Here is a 26356-nt window from a genome sequence, read left to right as displayed (position 1 = left end):
CGTGTACCCTCTTAATTTCCTTCCAGCTCTTCTCTTTCTCAGATTCACACACTCCTTCCATTCCACTCCCCTCCTTGCTTTCTTCGTGTAGATCTTCCTTTCTCTCTTTTTTTGCTCCCCCTAGTTCATTTTCCATCCGCGCCTCCCCGATGGTCTCCCCCTCCTTCCCGCTCTCTGTCTTACCCTAGTTTGGAAATGCAGCAGACCTCTAAACCTGCCAGCATTGGATGCAAGAGGCTGTCATGCTACGGTAGGAGGAGCTTCTATTGGTCGGGCTGGAGGCGGGTACCGAGCTGAGTATAAAAGATGAGGCCGGAGGCGGCGCGCGGAGAGGCTCTGACAGGACGGGTCAAAGAGGGTCGCGGCCGGAGCCGGGCGACGGAGAATCCCGGGTGCCAGCACCAGAGCAGCGGCTCTCCGCACTAACTCGCCTCTCCTGGTCAGCCGTAACCCCTGCCGCAGAGCCCGGCAACTCTCAGCTGTCGCCCGCGGAGCCCCGAGGGCCCCTCGCCTCACCTGTGCGTGCCGCGCCTGGCGCGCCCTGTCCAGCTGCGGAGATGAGCGAGGTGAGCGGCGCGCCCCCGGGGGTCTCGGCAGAGCTGCGGCGGGGAGGGGGCTGAGGCTCGGGATGCCAGGGAGGCGAGGGAGAGTGAGGCAGACCGTGGCCGCGAAGAACCCTCCAGGGGCGCCCCACTGCCCTCCTAGGAAAGCTCCCACCTCGGGGCGCTGGGAAACGATTGGAAGACGGGGTGCTTTCAGTCTCCCTACTGTGAACGGTGCTTTTGGGGGTAGCTGGAATCGGCTGTAGAGTTGGGAAGTGGGGATGCTGAGCTCGCGTCATCCCCTTGGGATACTGCCCCCTGCATCTGTCTGGCTCCCCTTACCCCCTCACTTCGCTTCTGTCCTCTCTCTCCTAGGGATGTAAGGCACTCACATTCCTTACGTAGCATCTAACAGGAACTCCATCCCTGGCCCCCGGGGAGGGCCACTATGCCCCTTTTAGAAAGGTGGCATCCTGCCCTCCACTCATTCAGTCAGGAACGTTGGAGGGATCTTTTCCGGTATTTAGAAGCCCCTGCCAGCTCCTGGGGAAATTTCCCCTTCAAGAATAGACCTCCCTCTGCAGTGCTTGTTACGAACTAGGTCTTCTGGCAGGCTCTGTGGTGTTCATCGTGGCCAGACCCAGTCCATTAACTGATTTACTGTTTTCAAAGAACACTGTTCATGGGGTGGGGGAGTAGGAGGTCAAAGCAGAGACGTTGGAAAGACGTCTCCTATTGTCTATTTGTAGGCACAGTCTCATCTCCAGAAACAAGGATCAGCCTTCCCAAGTGAAGTCAGTCTGGTTACTGGCATCACAAGCTTGCCCTCTGCAACCTCTTTCCTAGTACCCACATCGTTGTGTTAAATCTAACTCCCCTGCTATATGTCAGATATGTATGTAGGTCTGCTACTTACCTGTGATGTAGCCTTAGGCAAAGTACAAAACCTTTGTTTCATTTTTTATCTGTAAAATGGGGATAATATTGGTTGTTGTAATAGTTAAATGAGATAATATATGCCAAATACTTCAAACGGGACCTGGCACTCAATCTATATTAGCTATTATCTTACTGTTTTTTTCCTCCCCCATTAGAATATTACAGAAATTTAACAGAAGAATTCCCAAAGACATTAGATTACTGAAGGAATAGGACCCTGGAGCCTGGGTTCCAGTTTAGACAGTAAAAATGAAGATCTCTACTGACTCCTACCGAAAGTTGTCACCCAGGGAGCTAATTAGTGCCAACTGCTGTGTTGTCTTGGTTGCCATGTTCACTAATTTTATCCTGGAAAATTCAGCTAGTCTGGGGGCTGCAGATGAACCAAAGTGGTTTCCAGTCCCTCAGCTGGTTGTAACTCTGACGATGGCAGTCTTTCAGAAAGAAAAGAAAAAAACGCATCAACCTCCTCTTTCAGCTCTAATGTGGGAAGAGAGGTTTTCTTTGCCCTCTTTTCACTGAGGTCTAGGGTTCATACTACTCCTCCCACCCCGAGCATTTATTTTTTATTTTTATTTTTTATTATACTTTAAGTTCTAGGGTACATGTGCATAACATGCAGGTTTGTTACATATGTATACTTGTGCCATGTTGGTGTGCTGTACCCATCAACTCATCAGCATCCATCAATTCATTATTTATATCATGCATTTCTAAATCTGAAAGTCGTAATCCAAGCCATCCCCTGGGAGTTTGTGATCTGAAGGCTGTGCCAACGTGAGGAATTGCGGTTAGCTTGTTTTTTCTGGGGAAAGTGCACAGCCCCTTTGTAGGACACACTACAGGGGCTGGCATTTAGGGTGGTATTTGGTGGAATGAGAAGCCTGTTTTGTGGCAAAGGAAACAATTTGGTGTTTGAGGGGAAAGTCAAGTCTGCGCCCTCCTGACTCAGCAGCTGCATTTGGTTAGCCTTCATCACGGGCTCAGTAGAATGATGAGAGAAGGATCCACGGATGGAGACTGTCAGTGTACCCAAGTATGCCCAGCCTCCTAGGCTATCAGAGTGAACTGGTTTTAAGTAGCAATTTAGTCATAGAAGCTGTCTCCTAATATGGAGCTGAGCCTGGTCTCAGGGATGAGTACTTATAAAATCCAGAAGCAGCTGTCTCTGAATCAGGTCACAAAGGGGTCTCTGCTTCTCTAGGAGCTGAGACCCAGCCTGTTTTCTTCCTCTTGTAAAAGCTATGGTAAAAGATGAAAGTGTTGCCCAGAGCTCTAGGGAGACTCCAATCTGCTTCATTTCTCTCAGCCCAGCCCCATGGGGCTCCTTTTTCACGTGGAAGAGCCCGGCCCAGGAAAGCCCTGTGTACCTTGAATCTTACGTAAGTTTCACCTCCCCCAACTGCTTATTTTCTTGCTACAGAGAAACTGCATGAAATGAGGCGATTTGAGATGTCTTAAGAGACTCCTAATTCAACTGAAGAACAAAACCAGGGAGGAGTCTCCAGACCTAGAACAACCAACAGTGCAGGGGTTCTGGTGGGGCTGCTGGGGAGGATCTCTGACTCTGCCTTGCCTTTGTGGCTCTTTGCTGTCGCTCATTACTGCAGTAGAGCATTTCCCTGTGAGTGTGTGTGTGCGCGCGTTCATGCACGAAGGAGCTGCAGGGACTCATCTCCAATTTGTCTGCATTCACAGCTGCAGGCAGGACTTGATTGCTGTGGATCACACTCTATCTCCTGTGGTTTAATAACTTTTCCCTAGTTTCAGTGACAGATGGGAATGGGAGATGTGTTCAATTCCTGAGGGCTCTTTCCTGTAATCCTTTTTCATACAGTGTAGCTGGCTGCTTAAAGCAGAATTGCAGGTTCTTTTGTAATCCTGTTGCATTTCTCATCTGCGAGGAGCCTAGCTGGGGGAATCCCTTGGTTCAGCAGTCATTCTGCTGAAATGGGAGTCATGGACCACTAGTGACAGTCTTCATGGTGTCTGTCCTGTGTTTTGGCTGTCAGGGACTGGGGCAAGGGACAGATCAACTAGAAATCTCATTTAGGGGACAGCTTAAACTTGATGCTCCTTCATTATCCTGCTTGCTCTCTTCTCACCTAATGAGAATGGGATATCACACTTTGGAGATCCACACTCTCTTTCCTGTGCACATGTGTCTGCATCTGCCACCTTCCTAACAAGGGAAGTTCAGTCAGAATGATACTATTCTGTTATGTCTCCTGTGAACCAGTTGTTAGGGAACCTGGTGTGGACTTGGAGGAGATCCAAGTTTATCTCTCTCATTGGTATGTTGCTTTTATTATGGTTATATTGGATATACAAAATAGAAAATCTAGTCACTTACTGCTATTGAAATGCCTTCTACCGGCTGGGCGTGGTGGCTCACGGCTGTAATCCCAGCACTTTGGGAGGCCGAGGTGGGTGGATCACGAGGTCAGGAGATGGAGACCATCCTGGCTAACAAGGTGAAACCCCGTCTCTACTAAAAAAATACAAAAAATTAGCCTGACATGGTGGCGGGCGCCTGTAGTCCCAGCTACTCGGGAGGCTGAGGCAGAAGAATGGCGTGAACCCGGGAGGCGGAGCTTGCAGTGAGCAGAGATCGCGCCACTGCACTCCAGCCTGGGTGACAGAGCGAGACTCCTTCTCAAAAAAAAAAAAAGAAAAGAAAAAGAAAAAAAAAAAAAAAGAAATGCCTTCTACCTCTGGAAACATCTGCTTTGGAGTGAGGAAAATGAGAACTTGCTCATCCCTTTCTTAGTCTCCCATTTATGTTGCTGGTTTTAGCTGCTTAGGCAGGAGCCTCTAGCTGATAGAAGTGGATGACTGTCATCCTGTAACCTGGAAATATGGATGATTCCTTCTCTCAACTACAGCTGTGATTTGTTAGCTCTTAGAATGTCATCTTTATAGGGTCAGGCAGCCATAAGTAATATGGCTGAAGTCCAAATACACAAACTTGATGCGTCTTTCACCTCTGCCTATGGAGGCTCCTAACTGATGGAAGTGGTGGAGATAGAGTTGCAGGCAGAGAGGATGAAGAAAGATGAATAATTGTCTCTTCAAGGTGGTGGTTCTATGAATGCCTCCCTCTATTTTCTTTTTACTTTTCTATGTTTCTAAATTGTCTTTCACGAGTCTATTTCATCATAGAGAAAAATAAACTTAGTTCTGCAAAAAGTTCTTCAAAATAGGAAAATATATCTTTCACCAAGAAAACCTCAAATAAAATATCAAAACATTTTAGTGATGCGATTTTAGATTTGTTAAGGAACACTAAAGATCATCCGGTCCAATATTCTCATTTTACAGGTGAGAAAACTGGGGCCCAAAACTTATCTAAGTTTACACTGTACTAGAACCAAGACTAGGGCACAGTACTTCTGACTTCTCATTCCAAAAGAACATTCCATAGGACTCCTTTAACATTTTACTTCAGTAAATACAGATTTTTTTTTTTTTTTTTTTTTTTTGAGTTGGAGTCTTGCACTGTTGCCAGGGCTGGCTGGAGTGCAATGGTGTGATCTTGGCTCACTGCAACCTCTGCCTCCGGGGTTCACGCGATTCTCCTGCCTAGCCTCCCAAGTAGCTGGGGTTACAGGCACTCGCCACCACGTCCGGCTAATTTTTTGTATTTTTAGTAGAGATGGGGTTTCACTATGTTGGCCAGACTGGTCTCGAACTCCTGATCTCAGGTGATCTGCCCACCTCAGCCTCCCAAAGTGCTGGGATTGCAGGGTTGAGCCACCGCACCTGGCCATAGAATTATTTAATTAGCATGCAATCTCTTAATATATTTCAAGTACTTTTCTTTTTTTTTTTTTTTTTTTTTTTTGAGATGGAGTCTCGCTGTGTCACCCAGGCTGGAGTGCTGTGGCCGGATCTCAGCTCACTGCAAGCTCCGCCTCCCGGGTTCACGCCATTCTCCTGCCTCAGCCTCCCGGGTAGCTGGGACTACAGACGCCGCCACCTCGCCCGGCTAGTTTTTTGTAGTTTTTAGTAGAGACGGGGTTTCACCATGTTAGCCAGGATGGTCTCGATCTCCTGACCTCGTGATCCGCCCGTCTCGGCCTCCCAAAGTGCTGGGATTACAGGCTTGAGCCACCGCGCCCGGCCACTTTTCTTTTTTTTTAAGACAGTGTCTCTGTCACCCACCCAGGCTGGAGTACAGTGGCACAATCATGGCTCACTGCAACTTCGAGCTCCTGGGCTTAAGCAATCTTCCCACCTCAGCATCCCTTGTAGCTGGGACCACAGGCACATGTCATCATGCCTAGTTAATTTTTTTTGTATTTTTTGTAGAGACAGGTTTCACCACGTTGCCCTTGCTGGTCTCAAACTCCTGAGCTCAAGCAATTCACCCATCTCAGCCTCCCAAAGTGCTGAAATTACAGGCATGAGCTACCATGCTTGGCCTCAATACTTTCTTTCCTTTTTTTTTTTTTTTATTTTATTTTGAGATGGAATCTCACTCTGTCACCCAGGTTGGAGTGCAGTGGCACCATTTTGGCTCACTGCAATCTCCACCTCCTGGCTTCAAGCGATTCTCCTGCCTCAGCTCCCGAGTAGCTGGGATTACAGGCGTGTACCACCAGGCCCGGGTAATTTTTGTATTTTTTTTTAGTAGAGACGAGGTTTCACTATGTTGACCAGACTAGTCTCAAACTCCTGGCCTCAAGTGATCCACCTGTCTCGACCTCCCAAAGTGCTGGGATTACAGACATGAGCCACCATGCCTAACCTCAAGTACTTTCTGTAAGAAATATAGGCTGGGTGCAGTGGCTCACGCCTGTAATCCCAGCACTCTGGGAGGCTGAGGTGGGTGGATAATGAGGTCAGGAGTTCAAGACCAGCCTGGCCAACATGGTGAAACCCCGTCTCTACTAAAACTACAAAAATTAGCCAGGTGTGGTGGCAGCCTCCTGTAATCCCAGCTACTCGGGAGGCTGAACCAGGAGAATTGCTTGAACCTGGGAGGCAGAATTTGCAGTGAGCCGAGATAGCACCACTGCACTCCAGCCTGTCACAGAGCAAGACTCCATCTAAAAAAAAGAAATATAAGCAATGTGGCTGAGTGTGGTGGTTCACACCTGTAATCCCAGCACTTTGGGAGGCTGAGGCAGGAGGACTGTTTGAGCTCAGGAGTTTGAGACCAGCCTGGGCAACATGGCAAAACCCCGTCTCTACTAGAAATTAAAAAATTAGCTGGGCATGGTGGCGCATGCCTGTGATCCCAGTTACGTGAGAGGCTGAAGTGGGAGGATCTCTTGAGCCTGGGAGGTCGAGGCTGCAATGAGCCGTGATGGCACCGCTACCCTCCAGCCTGGACAATAGAGTGAGACCCTGTCTCTCACACACACAAAAAAGAGATATAAGCAGTGTGATCTAATAATGCTGAGCAAGAGGAGAGAGACAAGAGACCAACATTAGATAATATTTTATCAACAGGGTACATTCTGGTAGAATACTAGCCAGGGCAGGTACTATCCATCCTTATGCAGGATGCCTAGTCACCTTAAAAGTGGGTGCAGAAAATGGGGTGGAGTAGGTAAGCTGATAGGAGTGAAGGAAGTAGGGAGCCTGAAGGCCCTCTTTTCATGAGTTCTTAATTTCAGTGTTCATCATTGGTTCCCATAATTGCAGAAAAGCAGGTGTCTAAGTAAAATTGGTGCACCTGATGACCAAACAGCCTCTGGATATTCAGTCCTCTTTCGTTTGGCCGTTTGACTTCCAAGTTGGGAGTTCAAAGGCTTTGGAAAGAGAATGGTGAGGCCAGATGTGATGGCTCATACCTATTATCCCAGCACTTTGGAAGGCTGAGGTGGGAGGATTGCTTCAGCCCAGGAGTTTGAGACTAGCCTGGGCAACATAGCAAGACCCTGTCTTTACAAAAAATGAAAAATTAGCCAGATATGGTAGTGTGCATCTGTAGTCCCAGCTACTTGGGAGGCTGAGGTGGGAGGATTGCTTGAGTCCAGGAGGTCAAGGCTGCAGTTAGCCATGATCGTGCCACTGCACTCCAGCTTAGGCAACAGAGCACAGCCCTGTTTTGGGGTGGGGGGGGAAGGCCAAGAAAGTGGGGAAAGAAGAATGAGAAGAATGCATTAGGCTGGCAAGGTAAGTGATGAAATCTTACTGGGATTCAAGCATCCTGAGTGCATGATTTTCTAAATCCATACTTCAGACCTGCTGCTGAAAATGGCTTGACTCGGCTGGAATTATTTTAGTTACAAAAGTAAGCTAAATCAGAGCAGATCCAAAACCATATTTCTTTTTTTTTTTTTGAGACAGAATTTCGCTCTTGTTGCCCAGGCTGGAGTGCAGTGGCATGATCTTGGCTCACTGCAACCTCACCCCCCAGGTTCAAGTGATTTTCCTGTCTCAGCCTCCCAAGTAGCTGGGATTACAGGTGCCTGACACCACTTCTGGCTAATTTTTTTTTGTATTTTTAGTAGAGATGGGGTTTTATCATGTTGGCCAGGCTGGTCTCAAACTCCTGACCTCAGGTGATCCACCTGCCTTGGCCTCCCAAAGTGCTGGGATTACGGGTGTCAGCCACCGTGCCTGGCCTCAAAACCACTTTTCTAAAAGATCTGCATCCCAGAAAGATGCCCATAAACAAGTACCCAGAAATCTAGACCTTGTCACAGTGTCCTCACTGAAGCCTGATTTCTGTTTCCCTCTAGGCTTATTCCTGAAGGCATGCGCAGTACCCCACCCAGGGAAAAGGGGTGCCATTTACCATTCTGTTGTCTTTGGTGCTGCCTCCCTCCCACACAAAGCCCTCCAGCTAAGTGTTTGCTTTGTAGGCTGCAGGGGGGATTAATACGTTTATTTTGGGACGCTAACCATGGGTGGGATGCACATTGAAGATTATAGTAATAAATGATGCTTTGGCACTACTCTCTCTCCCCCATTCCCTATACCCCAGTGTGGGGTGAAGGCACAGCTCTAAGCTGTGTGCAGAGCACCACAAATAACCACTCATTAAAATGTGGCAGCCCATGCTGGGGGGAACAGGCTGGGGCTGTTGACTCACTGCTTATCATAAGCTGGCATGGCCAAGGAATTCTGCATCTGACTCCAGTTGGGGGTACTTCTATTCCAGGAAACAGGGGTGGGGTGGCTAAGAGGCGAGGATCAGACAACGCGGCTTGGGAGGCTGTTTACGTTCTAATTCTGTCTTAGGATGCATCTGAGATATAGGGTATTGGGGAAATAGTCTATATATTAAGAGAGGAATGTGTGTATGTAGAACCTGGAGTAAGGATTCCTAGTTCTTTTTCTGTTATCTTGAGGGTGACCTTGAACAAGTCTTTCTGAAGCTGTTTAAGGACTGCAGCTGGTTGCTGCACTGAAAGAATTGAAACAGTTCCAACAGTGCTGCAAGAACAGCAGTCTAGGGTCTTCTAGGGGCACTAGAGGATCCCAGAAGCCTCTATAAGGTTTTTTAGCAGTTACCTTCATTTAACATTGGAGGAGAATATGTCAGAAGGGATAAAAGGGTCCCAGGAGTGGAGTGGGAGGGTGCAAAGCCTCTTTGTCACCACTTGGAGGCAGATCCACTAACTCCTGTCCCTCTTCACTTCCTGCACCTCTAGCAGGGAGCTTAGGAAGCCTAGGATTTATGTTAATACAAAGGCAAGGAAAGGGATTTTTAAAGGCTAGTATTTAGGATTTTTAGGATTCAGTCCCTTTTTAGGTTTTCTGCCTTGGACTGTAGGACAGGATTCTGAGTTCCTGTGCGTATTCATCTAAACTGAGTAATTCTGGCAGTAAGTACCAAAATGTGTTTATAATGTGTTTTTATTTACACAGCATCCAAACTATGTCATGCAAATACAGGTATAAGTAGTCTAGGTATGATGAGGTGATCCTTGTTCCTATTTGTTGCTGCTGTTAACAGCCCATGATCTCTCTTTAAAGAGCCCAGTGGGCTGAGGAATATGGGGAAATCTGAGTAGTATCCTTTCCAGGGTTCTAACTCACTGCTTGGAGCAGAAGGGGCGACACTATCTTCCCTTTTCTGGTGACAATGGTTGCTGTGGCAACACTATTAAAGATGAAAGCCACAAAGGAAGGAGGAAACACAGCCCAAGAAGGGAGCAGGGAAGATTGGGCCTGGAGTTATAGGGCATCTGTTCCCCAGTAGTGGTAGCGGGAAAACAGCACCAAAGTTGCTACCGTTTTGACTGTCTAGGTGCTTGCTACTACAATACTATGTTTCGTTTTTGTTTTTGTTTTGTTTTTATTTTTTTAGACAGAGTCTGGCTCTGTCGCCCAGGCTGGAGTGGAGTGCAGTGGCGCGATATTGGCTCACCATGACCTCTGCCTCCCAGGTTCAAGCAATTCTCCCACCTCAGCCTCCTGAGTAACTGGGATTACAGGTGACCGCCACCATGCCCGGCTAATTTTTGTATTTTTAGTAGACACAGGGTTTCACTATGTTGGCCAGGCTGGTCTCAAGCTCCTGACCTCAGGTGATCCCCCTGCCTTGGCCTCCCAAAGTGCTGGAAGTACAGGCGTGAGCCACCACACCCAGCCAACAGTACTCTCTGGTGAGGCAGGGAATAGACTTACACAATCATCTTCATGACACAAAAGTGGACGAAAGGACTCAATCAAGGAGATATAGTTTGTTTACTCCTGAGTGCTAATCTCCTTCTCCTTGTGGTGTATAACTTAAAAAAAGAGATGTCTCAGGGTTCCCAGAGGTTTAGAGCCATTCTCAGCACTTTTGGGGGCAGACATTGGGAAGACAGGGAGACTGATTTCTAGGGCTTGTTTAGAGGGAAAAAAAAAAAAGAGCATTTATGAAACTCCTACAGTAGCAGAATAAGCCTCCAGGGCCCTTCGAGCAATCCCAGGTATTCTCTTCCTCTTTCAATTCCACTTTGAGAAGAACTACTCTGTGGCAACTCCACTCTCTGACACTAGTATTTTACCCCTGCAATAAATACTTCAGCATCTTGACCTAAACCTATTCTTATATTCAACCCCAGGGTATATTACTTTGGAATAATAACTATTTGTTGCGATATGTGCTAGGTATTTTACATACATTTTCTCTGGTTCCTTTTACCTTTTTTTTTTTTTGGAGATGGAGTCTCACTCTTGTTGCCAGGAGTGCAATGGCATGATCTCAGCTCACTGCAACCTCTACCTCCTGGGTTCAAGCGATTCTCCTGCATCAGCCTCCCAAATAGCTGGGATTACAGGCATGCACCAACATGCCTGGCTAATTTTGTATTTTTAGTATAGACAGGGTTTCACCATGTTGGTCAGGCTGGTCTGAAATTCCTAGTCTCAAATGAACCACCTGCCTTGGGCTCCCAAAGTGCTGGGATTTCAGGTGTGAGCCACCGTGCCCTGCCCTTTTATGTTTCAAGATAGATATTACCTCTCTCCTGCAGATGAGAGATCAGAGCACAGCAAAGCTAAGCAATTTACCCAATGTCACACAGCTAGGAATGACAGAGCTGAGATTTGAACAGATAGTCAATGCAGATCCTGGGTATGAATACAGATCTGTCTGACTAGTGTGCCACATTGCTGCTCCCAGGAATTTGAAGCCTAACAGAATTTTATTTTATTTTTTTTCATTTATCCTCATCCTCTATGTGACGATAAGGCCTAAGCAAATTTTAATTCACATAAATATCCATTAAGTACCTACTATTACAAGACACAGGTTGTAGTTATTGTAGGCTAGACACAAACAAATGGAAAACATGGACTGTGTTTCAAAGGAAATAAAATCTAGCAGGGTGGTGAGGGTAGGGAAGGGGAGGTAAGACATATTACCTGTACTACAGGTACAGGTAATATGAAATATACTTCATGAGAGGGTCTTTCCTTCATTCTCAGCTCCTTTTCAGGCACATATGTTAAAGTGAAGGAAAGCAGTGACCTGGCTTCTGAATCCCTTTTCTATAACTTCTGAACTGCCTACAGAATGGAGGCCCTCAACTGTCTAAAAGCAAATTTGATTTCAGAAACTTAGATGACGTTGCAAATAAAACAGAGAGCCCCCTTCATTTATTTAAAAAATACTTAGTGTAAATCATGTGTAAAGGATCAAAAAGGATCAATAGGAATTAATGACACAAAAAGGAGGCAGGCATAAGAGAACCATATGCCAAGGTCCTGAGGTGGGAAGGAACATAGTATGTTCCAAAGATGAGGTCATTGAGGTAATCAGAGGCTGAGTAATGTAGAGCCTTTTAGGCCGTATTAAGGATTTGGGGCTGAGTGTGGTGGCTTACACCTGTAATCCCAGCACTTTGGGAAGCTGAGGCAGGAGTACTGCCTGAGCCCAGGAATTTGAGACCAGCCTGGGCAACATGGCAAAAACCCATCTCTACAAAAAATACAAATATTAGCTGAGTGTAGTGGTGTGTGCCTGTGGTCCCAGCTACTCAGGAAGCTGGGGTGCAAGGATTGCTTGAGCCCAGGAGGCCAAGGCTGCAGTGAGCTGAGATTGTACCATTGCATTCCAGCCTGGGCAAGAGTAAGACCCTGTCTCAAAAAAATAGTAATAAAGGACTGGGCGCGGTGGCTTACACCTGTAATCCTAGCATTTTGGGAGGCCGAGGTGGGCAGATCACCTGAAGTCAGAAGTTCAAGACCAACCCGGCCAACATGTGAAACCCCATCTAAAAATACAAAAATTAGCCGGGCATGGTGGCACGTCCTGTAATCCCGGCTACTCGGGAGGCTGAGGCAGGAGAATTGCTTGAACTCAGGAGGCAGAGGCTGCAGTAAGCTGAGATCATGCCACTGCACTCCAGCCTGGGCAACAGAGAGAGACTCTGTCTCAAAAAATAAATAATAAAATAAAAATTAAAAAGAACTTCATCTTTTATCCCAAGAGCATCAGTAACCACTTGGGTTGTTACAGTTGCTCATGTCAGAGCCAACTGTGTTAGTGTGTGCAATGGTCTGAATGTTTATGTACCCCCAAAATCCATATATTGAAATCCTAACCCCCAAGGTGATGATACTAGGTGAGGCCTTTGGGAGGTGATTAGGTCATGAGGACAGAGTCCTCATAAATGGGATTAGTACCCTTATAAAAGAGATCCCAGGCTCAAAAAAAAAAAGAAAAAGAGAGAGACCTCAGGCTAGGTGCAGTGGCTCATGCCTGTAATTCCAGCACATTGGGAGGCTGAGGCAGGCAGATCACAAGGTCAAAAGATTGAGACCATCCTGGCCAACATGGTGAAACCCCGTCTCTACTAAAAATACAAAAAAATTACCTGGGCGTGGTGGCATGTGCCTGTAGTCCCTGCTACTTGGGCAGCTGAGGCAGGAGAATTGCTTGAACCCAGGAGGTGGAGGTCTCAGTGAGCTGAGATCGTGCCACTGCACTCCAGTGATACGGCGAGACTCTGTCTCAAAAAAAAAAAAAAAGAAGAGAGACCCCAAAGAGATCCCTCTCCTCTTCTACCATGTGAGGATATAGCAAAAGACAGCCATCTACAGATGGAAAGTGGGCCTCAGCAGTCATTGAATTCAGGTTGTTTCCAGTTTTTGGCAATTACAAGTAGAGTTGCTATAAATATTAATTTACAAATGTATGTGTGAACATAAGTTTTAATTTCTCTTGGATAAATAGGAATAGGATTGGTGGGTGGTATGGTAAATGTATGCTTAAGAAATTGCCAAAGTAACTATACCATCTTGCATTCCCACCAAAAACGTATGAGAGTTCCGGTTGCTCTATATCTTTGCCTCTACATGGTATCGCCACTAAACAGAAAATTTTTAATAGATATGTGGTGATATCTCATTGTGGTTTTAATTTCCATTTCCCACTTGATGATGATGTTATATATCTTTTCATGTGCTTGTCATTCATGTATCTTCTTTGGTGAAATGTCTGTTCAAATATTATATCCATTTAAAAAATCTGTGTTTTTAATTATAGAGATTTAGAAGTTCTTTCAAAACTTGTTCTGGATGCAAGCCTTTTATCAGATATTTCATTTGCAAACATTTTCTTCTAGTCCGTAGTTTGTTTCTTTTATTTTCCCCCGCCCCCTGAGACAGAGTCTTGCTCTGTCTCCAGGCTGGAGTGTAGTGGCACAATCTTGGCTCATTGCAACCTCCGCCTCCAGGGTTCAAGCAATTCTCCCGCCTCAGCTTCCTGAGTAGCTGAGACTACAGGCACATGCCACCGCACCCAGCTAATTTTTGTGTTTTTAGTAGAGACTGGGTTTCATCTTGTTGACCTGGCTGGTCTCCAATGCCTGACCTTGTGATCAGCCTGCCTCAGTCTCCCAAAGTGCTGGGATGACAAGCGTGAGCCACTGTGCCTGATCTTCTTTTTTTCTTTTTTCTTTTTTGAGAGAAGTTCTCACTCTGTCACCCAGGCTGGAGTGCAGTGGCGTGATCATAGGTCACTGCAGCCTTAATCTCTGGGTTCTAGTGATTGATCTTCCTACCTTAGCCTCCCGGGTAGCTGGGACTACAGGTGCATGCCACCACACTTGGCTAACTTTTTTTTTTTTCTTTTTTTAATAGAGACAAAGTCTATGTTGCTCAGGCTGGTCTCGAACTCTTGGCCTCAAGTGACCCGCCCTCCTCAGCTTCCCAAAATGATGGGGTTACAGGCGTGAGCCACCGTGCCCTGCCTAATTGTACATATTCATAGGGGTATATAGTGAGTGATGTTTTGATACATATAACGTGTAGTGATCACATCAGGGTAATCCCTAAACTTTTTTTTTTTTTAAGCAAATTCTTCTAGATCCTGATTTCTTTTTTCTTTTTTAAAGCATTTCCCTAAACTTTTAACATTGGTATTCCTGGGCTGGGCACAGTGGCTCACGCCTGTAATCCCAGCACTTTGGGAAGCCGAGGTGGGTGGATCACGAGGTCAGGAGTTCAAGACCAGCCTGGCCAACATGGTGAAACCCTGTCTCTACTAAAAATACAAAAATTAGTCAGGTGTGGTGGCGGGCACCTGTAATCCCAGCTACTCGGGAGGCTGAGGCAGGAGAATTGCTTGAACCCTGGAGGTGGAGGTTGCAGTGAGCCGAGATCGCGCCATTGCACTCCAGCCTGAGCAACAAAAGTGAAACTCTGTCTCAAAAAAAAAAAAAAAAAAAGTTATTCCTCAATATTGACAATTCCTATTGTCCTAGACCTGCTTCTTTCCTCTCTAATGGTAGTTGGAAAAGAAATTCAGGTTGAGGGAGGCTTTTATTTTATTTATTTTTTTAACTGACATCCTAAGTCATATATTTATTTGCTCCTTAAAGAGAGAGGGAAGCTTTATATATAAGAGAGTAAAGGGAACTGATTGTCAAGATTCCTGAGGAGGAGAAGGGTGATGGGATCTAGAGCTCAGATGGAAGGACAAGACATCATCTGGCAAATGCTCTGAGAAGAGGCGGATAGGCAAATGTGTGGTGTTTCTCTTTCCTGGAAGTGGAAGGAAATGAAAAGGGTAGGTACTCCTGGGGAAGTATTAGGGAAAGGGAGAAGGTTACTATGTCATGTTCCTCTCTGCAATCTCAAAGCCTAAAGAAATAAAGACCCTTAAGCCAACAAGACTCTCCTTCTTTTCCTTCTTCCCCATGGGAAGGGAGAATCTGCAACTTTGAGCTGCAGAGGAAACAAAAGAGTACTCATGGGGAACTGGCAGCATCACCAAGATGATGGAATGGAACATTGGTACACATCAGGCTCAGAAGCAAGGAGAAAAGAAATATAGGAAAGTAGGTAAGGAAAGCAACTGAAACCTTCTAGGGAAAATAAATTAAGGAAAAGAATGAGTTGATGGACCTCACAGTTGCTAATTAGTGTTTGGTATCTATTGAGAAATGAGAAACATTTAATCCTGGCTGGGAAGGGTGCGGGTGCCTCACACCTGTAATTCCAGCACTTTAGGAGGCCAAGGCTGGAGTATTGTTTGAGTGAGAACCTGTTTCAAACAACAACAAAAAAAAAACCCCAGAAATCCCATTCAGTCCGGTGTGGGCAGTGAGGCTGAACTGAACCAAGCTCCAAGCTCACTAGAAACTTGGACTAACAGGCTTGAATGACAGTGAGGGAGGCATTTGAAATAGAAGCCAGTAGAATGATCCTTCACATGGAATTCTCAGACTCTGAAGGACTGGGTTCTGGCTCTGTGAGTAAAGAACACATACGTAAACTGTGGCTGTCCTCCGGGAGTCAGTCTTGTGTGTCAGGAGGCCCACTGAGCAAACATTAAGATGAAAACCAGAATCAGAGTGATTAGATCAATTAACAGAGCAGAAATGTGAGTGACAGGCGTGGTCTGGGATCAGGTTGTCATATATTAATAACATGTAAAATTGCCCCATAATGGCAGGCACGACTGGACCCTGTTCCCCAAGTTCCCTTTGGAGTATATGTGAAGATAGCATTGTATATGCATGCACATACATGCTCATACTTTTGATTGGAGGTTGAGAGATAGCATAGGATAATGATCAAGAACATGGATTCTAGAGCCAGACTGCCCAGGTTCAAATCCTAGCTTTGTGGCTTGTTTGTTCTATGGCTTTGGGCAAGATAACCTCTCGACTTCAGTTTCCTTCTCTGTGAAATAGAAATAATAATTATACCTATTCTATAGGGCTGTTATAATCATTCAATGTGTTAGTGTTTATAAAGTGCTTAGAAAAGTAGCTGGCACATAGTGTATTATATATGATTGTTCATAAAGTAAAGTGAAGTGACATTCTGAAATCCTTGATTTCTTCCAGTTCCCCCAGTTGAGTCCTATAAGGAGAAGGAAGGATTTGCTCAATCATTTCTTTGTTATTTCTGGTCGGAAAAGCTCAGTATTGAAAGGAGTAGAAGGCTAGACACTCCAGCCTGGGTGACAAGAGCAAAACTCTGTCTCAAAAAAAAAAAAAAAAAAAAAAAAAAAGGAGTGGAAGAGCACCTGAGAAGTTTGTCATCCATACCTGGCTAGAATGAGGAGCTGAGAAATGCTGACCTGTTACAGCTCTTGCAGTTTGGCCTCACTCCTCTGGAGGTATGAGTTTTTGTGAGAAACACTAGAGTACGTGGTCTCTGGTTCACTCAGAGTGGACCTCCATGCCTCCTTTGTTTATGTGAAGTATGGTTAGTCTGATGGCTTGCAGATGCATATACCAGAGGACCTTAATTCATCTAAAATTGCTGCATTTCTAGAAGATAAACAGGAGGGTTGAGGCAGAGATCAGGAACTAATAAAGGACTGAGCACCACGTAGAGGGTGGGAGCAGACAACTTGTGATCTAACTGCCCCAACCCCTAACCTCAGCAAATCATAAACAACTAGATCCAGAAGAGTGTCTAGAGTGGCTATTTTGAGAACTGGCTAGAGAGAAAGAGATAAGAGGGTCAGGAGGTAAAAGCTCCTGCAGCCCTTTCAGTGGAAGGTAAAAGGGAAATTTCAAGGGGCATTGTAATAGGAGTTTTCTTCTCCTTACAGCATCCTTTTCTGGTTTCCCAAGTGGAGACCCCCACTTTTAGATTATTATCTCTCATAAATGTAACCTAAATGGAGCTAGAAACCCCGGGGGTGGGGGGACCAGATGGCAGCTGAGCCACTGCTCCATTCCAGAGCCAGAGATATCAGGAGAGACTTGGGAGGGAAGCAGCTGGCAGGGCAGAGGGAAGGTGGCAGCCTGTGTGGTTTAGTCCTGACATACATTCCTGCTTATTCTCAAGGTCTGCTGATACGAGAAGGAATGTAGAGGAAACAGCCACCTAAGGGAAGATATTTAAAATCAGTCCAGATTTTCCTTTAAAGAGGAGGGGTTGGGGTGAGAGAAAAGATCTGATAGATTAAGAGGATAGGCTTAGAGTCAGACAGAGGGATAATGGCTAAATCATGGATCAGAGTCCGAGATTTACTGGGAAAAGAGAGCATAGGATTTGAAGTCAGAGATCATGAGACTATAGAACTTGCTTCTTAACCTATGACCCTCTTGTCTGGACAGTTGCTGTTATCCTATTAACTGCATACTCCATCTAGGTCATACTTTTTTTTTTTGAGACAGAGTCTTGCTCTGTCACCCAGGCTGGAGTGTAGTGGTGTGATCTCAGCTCATTGCAACCTCCACCTCCCTGGTTCAAGCAATTCTCCTGCCCCAGCCTCCCCGGTAGCTGGGATTACATTTGCCTACCATCACGCCCAGCTAATTTTGTGTTTTTAGTAGAGACGGGGTTTCGCCATGTTGGCCATACTGGTCTCAAACTCCTGACCTCAAAGGATCTGCCTGCTTTGGCCTCCCAAAGTGCTGGGATTACAGGCGTGAGCCATTGCGCCCGGCCAGGTCATACTTTTATAGTGTGGACAAACCTCTTGTGATGACAATATTCCTGTGGAAGGTGTCACCTCAGTAACTATTGGGACATTTTATCGATTATGTGCAAAATTAAGAATAGAAAAACATTTGACCACGGGGGGATTATGGGGAGAGAAAGAGTAACAACTGGGCCAGTCTCCTAAGTCTCAGAACAGTCCTTCCTGTCATGGAATCTTTCTTTTGGTCAAAGGGAAACAAGTAGGAATTCCATAGGGTTTCAGGAACACCTTTATGTATGTTCTTCCAGATTTTAAAATGAAAATGTATATGGGCCTGGCACGGTGGCTTGTGCATGTAATCCCAGCTCTTTGAGAGATTGAGACAGGAGGATTGCTTGAGTTCAGGAGTTTGAAACCAGCCTGGGAAGCATAGCAAGACCCAGTCTCTACAAAAAAATACAAAAATTACCCAGCTGTAATGGTGTGCCTATAATCCCAGCTACCTGCAAGGCTGAGGTGGGAGGATCCCTGGAGCCTGGGGATGAAGGCCGCAGTGAGACATGATTGTGCCGCTGCACTCCAGCCTGGGTGACAAAGCAAGATTAATCTCTTAAAAAAAAGGAAAATCTGTGTGTATATATATTTTATTTATATATACACACACATATGTGTCTTACACAAAATTTGGACCATAACTGAGTTTGAAAAACTTGCCCATGTCAAATATAATATTGCATTGGCATTTTAAATAATTTTTTTCTAAATTATTATTTTCTTTCCCCGTAATGTTTTATTGGAACCATTTATCAGAATTGAAAGAATAGTTCAAGCCAGGTGCAGTGGCATTGAACCTATTATCTCAGCTATTTAGGAGGCTGAGGAGGAAGAATTGCTTGAGCCCACCAATTTGAGACCAGCCTGGGCAGCATAGTGAGACCCCATCTTGAACAAACAAATAATTAGAGCTAATAAATGATTTCACCAAAGTTGTTGGATACAAGATCAATATATAAAAATCAATGGTGTCTCTAAACACTATCAATGAAAACTCCAAAAAAGGAAATTAAAGCAATTCCTTAAGGAAAGAAAAAATAGTTCAATACATATCCATATGTCTTCCACTTAGATTCAGTAATTGTTAACATATTAGCATATTTGTGTCAGCATGTGACAATATTTGGTCTTATGGAGACAGTACAGCCTGTTGGCTAGGAGTATGGAGTCGGTCTACCTGCACTCCAAAGCCAGATTCACTGTTTTCTATTGTGTGATTTGACTTGGGCAAGTTCCTCAACATCTTTCTAAGCCTGTTTTCCTCAACTATAAGATAGGGTGCCATCTTAGAGATTTCAGAGGATTAAATGGGATAATGTTTGATATATAATAAACAATAAATATTATTTGGGTCCTTATCTCCTCTAAAATCACTTAGCCTGGAAGATAGGAACAGTATCTGGATTGGGTTCACCTTAACTTCATGGCCATTAACCCCCAGTGTGCCCTTTGTGCTATCTGGTAATCCTGCTACATCTTCAGGGTCTAGTTGTGTTGCCTAGGCTGGTCTTAGACCCCTGGGCTTAAGTGATCCTCCTGCCTCATCCTATATCTCACCAGCTCACTCACTCTCCTTCTTAGATAATCCTTTCACTCATTCTCCTCTTCCCTCAAACATTTAATACTTCCTGTGCCTTCTTCACTCTCAGCTGACAACTGTCTTGTGTGTTTCATTAAGACAATGGAAACAATCAGAAGAAAACTTTTATACATTTCTACATCTGCCACCTTTCCTGTTTCTATGCCTGCATTCCTATATTGTAGATAAACTGTATGTATTCCTATCGAAGGGCAACCCCTCCACTTATGCCTCAGATCTATTTCCTCTTGCCTATTTAAGACATCACTCTGGTAATTATCCCCTCTCCTGTATCATCAGTTTTTTTTCTTCCTTACTAAATCATTTCCATCAGCATTTAAAATCCCCCATCTTACCAAGCCTTCTCATAACCCAACATTCATCTCCAACTAACTTCCAATTCCTCTGCTACCCTTTAGAGAAAGGATCTTTGATAGAGCTCTCTGTACTGAAAAATATACAGGCAGATCCAATTTATTTTTACTATGAAACTTGTCTCAAGTGTTAACACTTCCTATTATCTCCATCACTACCACCTCCCGGGCCCCATCATCTTGCTTGTACCACTGTGAGACCCTCTTAATTGTTTTCCCTGGTTTCTCTCTTGCCCCTCTATTTTCTTTCTTTCTTTCTCTCTCTCTCTTTCTCTCTGTTTCTCTGTTTCTCTCTTTCTTTTTTTTTGAGATGGAGTCTCACTCTGTCGCCTAGGCTGGAGTGCAGTGGCTCGGTCTCCACTCACTGCAAGCTCCGCCTCCTGGGTTCACACCATTCTCCTGCCTTAGCCTCCCGAGTAGCTGGGAATACGGGCACCCGGCTAATTTTTTGTATTTTTAGTAGAGACGGGGTTTCACCGTGTTAACCAGGATGGTCTCGATCTCCTGATCTCATGATCCACCCACCTTGGCCTCCCAAAGTGCTGGGATTATAGGCGTGAGCCACCACGCCGGCCTATTTCTTTCTTTTTATAGAGATGGGGTCTTGCTGTGTTGCCTGGACTGGTCATGAACTCCTGGGCTCAAGTGATCCTCCCATCTCAGCCTCCCAAAGTGCTAGGATTATAGGCATGAGCCACCACACCCAGCCAGTAGTCTTTTTTTCTACCCATCTGTCAGAATAATCCTTTAAAAACATGACAGACCATGTTTTCCTCTGCCCCAAAACCTATAATGTCTTTTCATCAGCTCAGAAAAAAATTTAAATTCTTTGTCTTGTTCCAAAGACACATATTCTGGCCATCTACCTAACCTCATTTCTTATATTTTCTCCCTTACATAGCTCCAGCCATGATGATCTCTCTTTCTCTTTCCTCTTCCCCTTCCCATTCCCTCACTCTTGTTGCTTAGGCTGGAGTGCAGTGGGGCAATCTCAGCTCACCACAACCTCCACTTTCCAGGCTCAAGTGATCCTTCCATCTCAGCCTCCTGAGTAGCTGGCACCACAAGTGCATGCCACCAAACTTGGTTAATTTCTATAGTTTTAATAGAGATTGGGTTTCACTATGTTGCCCAGGCTGGTCTTGAACTTCTGGACTCAAGCAATCCACCCATCTTGGCCTCCCAAAGTGCTGAGATTACAGGCATGAGCCACTGCATCTGGCCCGTGATGATTTTTTTACTCTTCCTTGAACATAACAGGCACAAACTTGCTTCAGGGACCTTCTACTTGATCTTTCATCTGCCCAGAGGATCTTTTCCCACACATTCACATAGCTTGTTCTTACATTGTCATTAAAGCCTCTACTCAAATGTCAGTCTTCAGAGAGACTTCCCTAGACTACTCTGCTTTCTTTTCTTTTCTTTTCTTTTTTTTTTTTTGAGACAGAGTCTCGCTCTGTCACCCAGGCTGGAGTGCAGTGGCCAGATCTCAGCTCACTGCAAGCTCCGCCTCCCGGGTTCACGCCATTCTCCTGCCTCAGCCTCCCGAGTAGCTGGGACTACAGGCGCCCGCCACCTCACCCGGCTAGTTTTTTTTTTTATATTTTTAGTAGAGACGGGGTTTCACCGTGTTAGCCAGGATGGTCTCGATCTCCTGACCTCGTGATCCGCCCGTCTCGGCCTGCCAAAGTGCTGGGATTACAGGCTTGAGCCACCGCGCCCGGCCTCTGCTTTATTTTCTTTCATGGCATTTGTCACTAACTGATGTATTTGTTGAATAAGTGCAGGGACTTTCTTTTGCTCACTGCTGTATGCCCAAAGCCTATAACAATACTTGCCATGTGATTAGGCACTGACATATTTGTTGAATGAATCTTTTGCTTCTTTTATACCTCTTTAGTTTATAGAACAGTGCTGAACACAAGTAAGTGCTTGATAAGTATTTATTGAAGTGAGATGGAAACAGCATAATCTACAGAACATAAATTGGATTCTATCAGTTTCTTAAAGCAAAACCCTTACCTCTGGCAGTCATTCAACAAAGGTTTGCATCTCTAAAATGGGGGATGATAATAAATGCTCCACTAAGCTGTTTCAAGAATTAGATGAGAAAACATTTATGAAAGCACCCAGTTTTTGTATTTTGTTAAATATAAAGTACTTAAAATTGTGAAGTGAATAAACAGACTCCAAAGGTACCAAGTGCAAGAGTGACTCTGTCTCCAGATGAACCATACCTTGAGACTGATGAATGTCCAGATGAAGTAGCCTTATTAATATAATTTTGAGGAAGGGGAATTACTATTTTTTTAGAGAGCTAGGGTCTTGCTTTGTCTTGCCAGGCCGGCCTTGAACTCCTAGGCTCAAGGGATACTCCCAAATAGCTGAGACCACAGGTTTATGACATTATACCTGGGCTTACTATTACGTTTAACTCTCCATCTGAGCAGGGAAACTGGAAAAAAAGCATACATATCAGCTGATTAGTCTCACTTCAAATTCATGACCTCCTGCCTTATGAGGGGCCTTAATGTCTCTAGCAATCCTATCACTGTTCCTCAGTCCATTTACTGTCCTACTTGCCTAGGTGAGTATTTCTCCCTTCCTTTCTTTAATACCTCTTCCCTCCTCCTCTTGGATGATGACCTTGTTACATATTTGACTTCAAAAAAACAGAAGCAATTAGGTCTCCCTCCAAATGTTCCCTCTGCTTTCGCCTGGGCCTGTAAACTCTGCCTTCCCTCCAGTTCCTGTGGGTATCCTAGTCTAGCTCTTATTCAAGGCCAGCCCTCTATTGATACACTAGATCTCACCGCCTCTCTCCTATTCCAGTAATGATCCTCTTTCTCTCCTACAGTTTTTCCTTGTCTACTGGATCATTTCCATAAGAACACAAGCATTCTGTAATTTCTGTCATTTTAAATAAAATCTTCTTGTGACCTCATACACCCATCCCCATTTTTGGAATTCCTTCTATATTTGCTGCTGCAATTCCTCTCTTCCTTTTCCCTCTTGAGCCCATTACAATCATTCCCTCCCCTTTCTCCCCTCCTTCATGGAAAATTCTCTTTCTTTTTTTTTTTTTTTTTTTGAGACGGAGTCTTGCTCTGCCACCCAGGCTGGAGTGCAGTGGCCGGATCTCAGCTCACTGCAAGCTCCGCCTCCCGGGTTTACGCCATTCTCCTGCCTCAGCCTCCGGAGTAGCTGGGACTACAGGTGCCCACCTCATTGCCCGGCTAGTTTTTTGTATTTTTAAGTAGAGACAGGGTTTCACCGTATTAGCCAGGATGGTCTCGATCTCCTGGCCTCGTGATCCGCCCGTCTCGGCCTCCCAAAGTGCTGGGATTACAGGCTTGAGCCACTGCGCCCGGCCGGAAAATTCTCTTATAAGTGTCACCAGTGATCTCCCCATAGCAAAACTGAAATGGTCAATCCAGTTCTCATCTTACTTGACTTACCTGCAGAATAAGACACAGTCATTCTCTACTCCCTGAAACATTTTCTTCACATGGCTTCCACATTACTATAATCTCTTGGCTTTTCTCCTACCTGGCTTCTTCTCCATCCTGTTGATTTTTCTTAATTTCTACAATTCTAATCACTGGGATACCTCAGGATTTTATCCTCTTCTCTATGTGAACTCACTTTCTTGGCGATCTCATTCAGTCTTGCAGCTTTAAATGCTATCCATATATCAATAGCTCCCTAATTTATATCTGTAGTCCAGGTCCTTCTCTTTAACTTATCTTGAATATTCAACTGGTAATAAAAGCATCTTCTCTTGGACAATTAATAGCCATCTCAAATTTGTTAAAAAATAAGCTCCTTATCCTCCCCCTAAAACCTCCTCTCCCTGTTTTCTGCATCTCAGGAAGTGGCAGCTGTATTTTTTTCAGATCATCAGGGCAAAAAAATTTGGAATCGTCCTTGGCCCATCTCTTTCTCACAATGCTGTTTTTCAAGTCAACAAACCATATTGGTCATAGCTGGAAAATATACCCAGAATCCAACCATTTACCATCTTCATCGCCACCATGTTGAATCAAGCTACCATCGTCTCTTGCTTGGTTTTCTGCGATAACCTCTTAACAGATTTTTCTGCCTCCTTTCTCATTTCCCTTTTATGCAAATCAGAGGTCTCCAGTGACTTCTCATCTCACTTGTAGTAACAGTCAAACTCCTTAAAAAGGCTTCTAAAGCCCTACATAATCTGCTTCCACCCCCAGTTAACTCTGTTCTCATCTCCATTAATCTTTTCTCTTTCCTCTCTCCATTCCAACTACACTGGTCTGCTATTCCTCAAACAGGCTAGTCACACTTCCAACCCAGAGCCCTTGAAAACTCCTGCCAGATATCTATGAGCCTTACTTCCTCATCTCCTTCAGCTCTTTGGTCAAATGCTACTTTTCGGAAAGGCTTTTCCTGACTACTCTATCTAAAACTGTATTCCTCCATTTCCACCCCAATTCTTACTACCTCCTTTCCCTGCCTTTTCCCCATAGCACTTATCATCACAGTAGTCATTTTTATGTGCTTTATTTATTTGTCTCTATATACACTGGGATGTAAGCTCCATGAGGGCAGAATTTCTTTGTCTGTTTTGTCCTCTACACTTTCTAGCATCAATAAATCTTTGTTGAATTTTGATAACTTTTCCTCTGGTCTCTGATCTCAAGACTCGCTTCTTCAAAAGACTAAGGAAATGCACCTGGTGATAGGAGGGCTTGAGCGTATGTAAGAGATCTGTGGTGATGGCGCCTTCAAATTACTTCCATGAATATCTAATATTCTGATATTCTAATATTTTTTCCAGCTTAATACCAAAACATCCCCAGCAACCAACCAGGCAGCTGGCCCAGAGGAAAAAGGTGAGTGGGGTTGGGCTAGGCAGTTTGTAGAGCAGGTGACTACAGAGACATGAAGACAAGTAGAGTGAGTCTGGAATTTCCTGAAGTCAGACATGAAAGGAATAATAATGTGGATAAGTGACACAAAGGACTAGGTTAGAACTATAGTACTATATCTATAGGCTTCCTTCTCTTTTTCGTAGGAAGTAAACCTATCAGTATTTACTCCTTGATTTTAGAAACTGGGTCTGGAGTGTTGGGGGAGAGAGGTACAAGATAAGAAGAAACTCATCAAAAGTCCCAGCATTATCCCCATCAGAAATTGAGGGAAAGCTGAGGAAAGTGAGTGTGCATTGGAACTTGAATTTATGAGTAAGTGACGAAAGAAGATATTTGTTGTTTGGTCCAAGAGTAGCAGAGCTCCCCTAAGTAACTATAGCTAATTCCCAGCCTTAGTACCTTGACTCAGACTTCTAGGGGAATTATCAGGCATTCATAAGCCTAGCAAAAATTGGGGGACCCCAGAGTCTGGCACAAGGTGGACCTTACCCACTGTATTGGGGGCCTGGAGAAAGGGTCTGGAGCAGGTCAGATTAACTCATTAATGAGTCTCCCAACTATCTGCAGGAAAAGCTGGCAATGTCAAGAAGGCGGAGGAGGAGGAGGAGATTGACATTGATCTGACAGCACCAGAAACAGAGAAGGCTGCTCTTGCTATTCAGGGCAAGTTCCGGCGATTTCAGAAAAGGAAAAAGGATCCCAGCTCCTGAATGGCCAGACTTGCCCCTCACCTTCACCCTGGTCCCTTCTCTCCCCTTCTCCACACCCATGTATCTTTACCCCTTGTCCCTCTAGCCTTTCCTTGAGGCAAGTTCAACTCTTATATATTCTTGTATCTGGCCCCTCAAGCCATCACAGAAGTAGAGGCACAAGAGAGGTGGAGAAGATGAAGACTTCAATCAGCAGTCACTTGTCTAAGGGTGGAACAATTTCTTCTTGGGATAAGGTTTTTTGATCAGTAGCTATGCCTGCCCTGTAGGGTTGAACAAGAGGCTTCGAGGCTGAGAGGTCTCCCCAAAGAACAATGTGGGAAGGAGGTGAAGGCCTTCAGAGTAGGGTGCCTGAGGGTGGGACATATGCACTGTTCTTCTAGTTACAGTATTCACACTTTAGGTAACATTTTTTTTCCCCTTCAGATCCTTCTGCACCAACTCCAACTTCCCCTCCCAGGATCTAAGCCACAGTGGGGACTGGAGCCTCCCTTTCCCCCTAGGCAGACCTAAATCAATCAGTTTATCACAATAGTGCATGCTGAGTAGATTAGTTCCAAGGAAGGGAGACTGGAATGGTGGTGTCAAGGAAAAGACTCCCTCATCATCTAGTCTAGGACCATAACAGGCAGAAGCAGAAGCGGTTCCAGGGTCACAGGCAGGGGAATGAGAAGTAGGGTACATATAGGGAGGAAAGAAAAGTGAAGAAGGGGGAAATCTCTGAAGCCACACATTACTGCTGGGAAAAGTGTACTACGTGAAGGATTATTGGGGCTTTGCTAACCTGCTCACCTCTTACCCCCCAAGTCTAGCCATCCCCAGAGGCCATACAAACCAAGTGACTCCTGTAGTTCCCATTTGCCCCACTGTGGAGTCAGAGTAAAAGTGGAATAGCCACTCCATGTGATTTTAGCATGTTTAATAATTTTAACAATAAACCACCCCACAAATGGGGTCATTTAACCTCTA

The 26356-nt window shown here is 45.0% G+C and overlaps 1 protein-coding gene across 1 annotated transcript; it reads left to right on the top strand.

Annotated features, from left to right (window-relative positions):
- Positions 1-316: 316 nt before the first annotated feature.
- On the top strand, positions 317-26356 carry PCP4L1 (Purkinje cell protein 4 like 1). The gene is made up of 3 exons (XM_010367139.2): positions 317-566; positions 24584-24638; positions 25245-26356. Exons 1-3 carry the CDS (start codon positions 558-560, stop codon positions 25385-25387), a joined length of 207 nt encoding a protein of 68 aa, XP_010365441.1. The 5' UTR covers positions 317-557; the 3' UTR covers positions 25388-26356.

Source organism: Rhinopithecus roxellana, chromosome 8 (assembly GCF_007565055.1).
Source record: "Rhinopithecus roxellana isolate Shanxi Qingling chromosome 8, ASM756505v1, whole genome shotgun sequence".
NCBI classification, from domain to species: domain Eukaryota; kingdom Metazoa; phylum Chordata; class Mammalia; order Primates; family Cercopithecidae; genus Rhinopithecus; species Rhinopithecus roxellana.
Note: the sequence above shows the minus strand (reverse complement) of the source record. Positions and strands in the feature narration are given on the sequence as shown.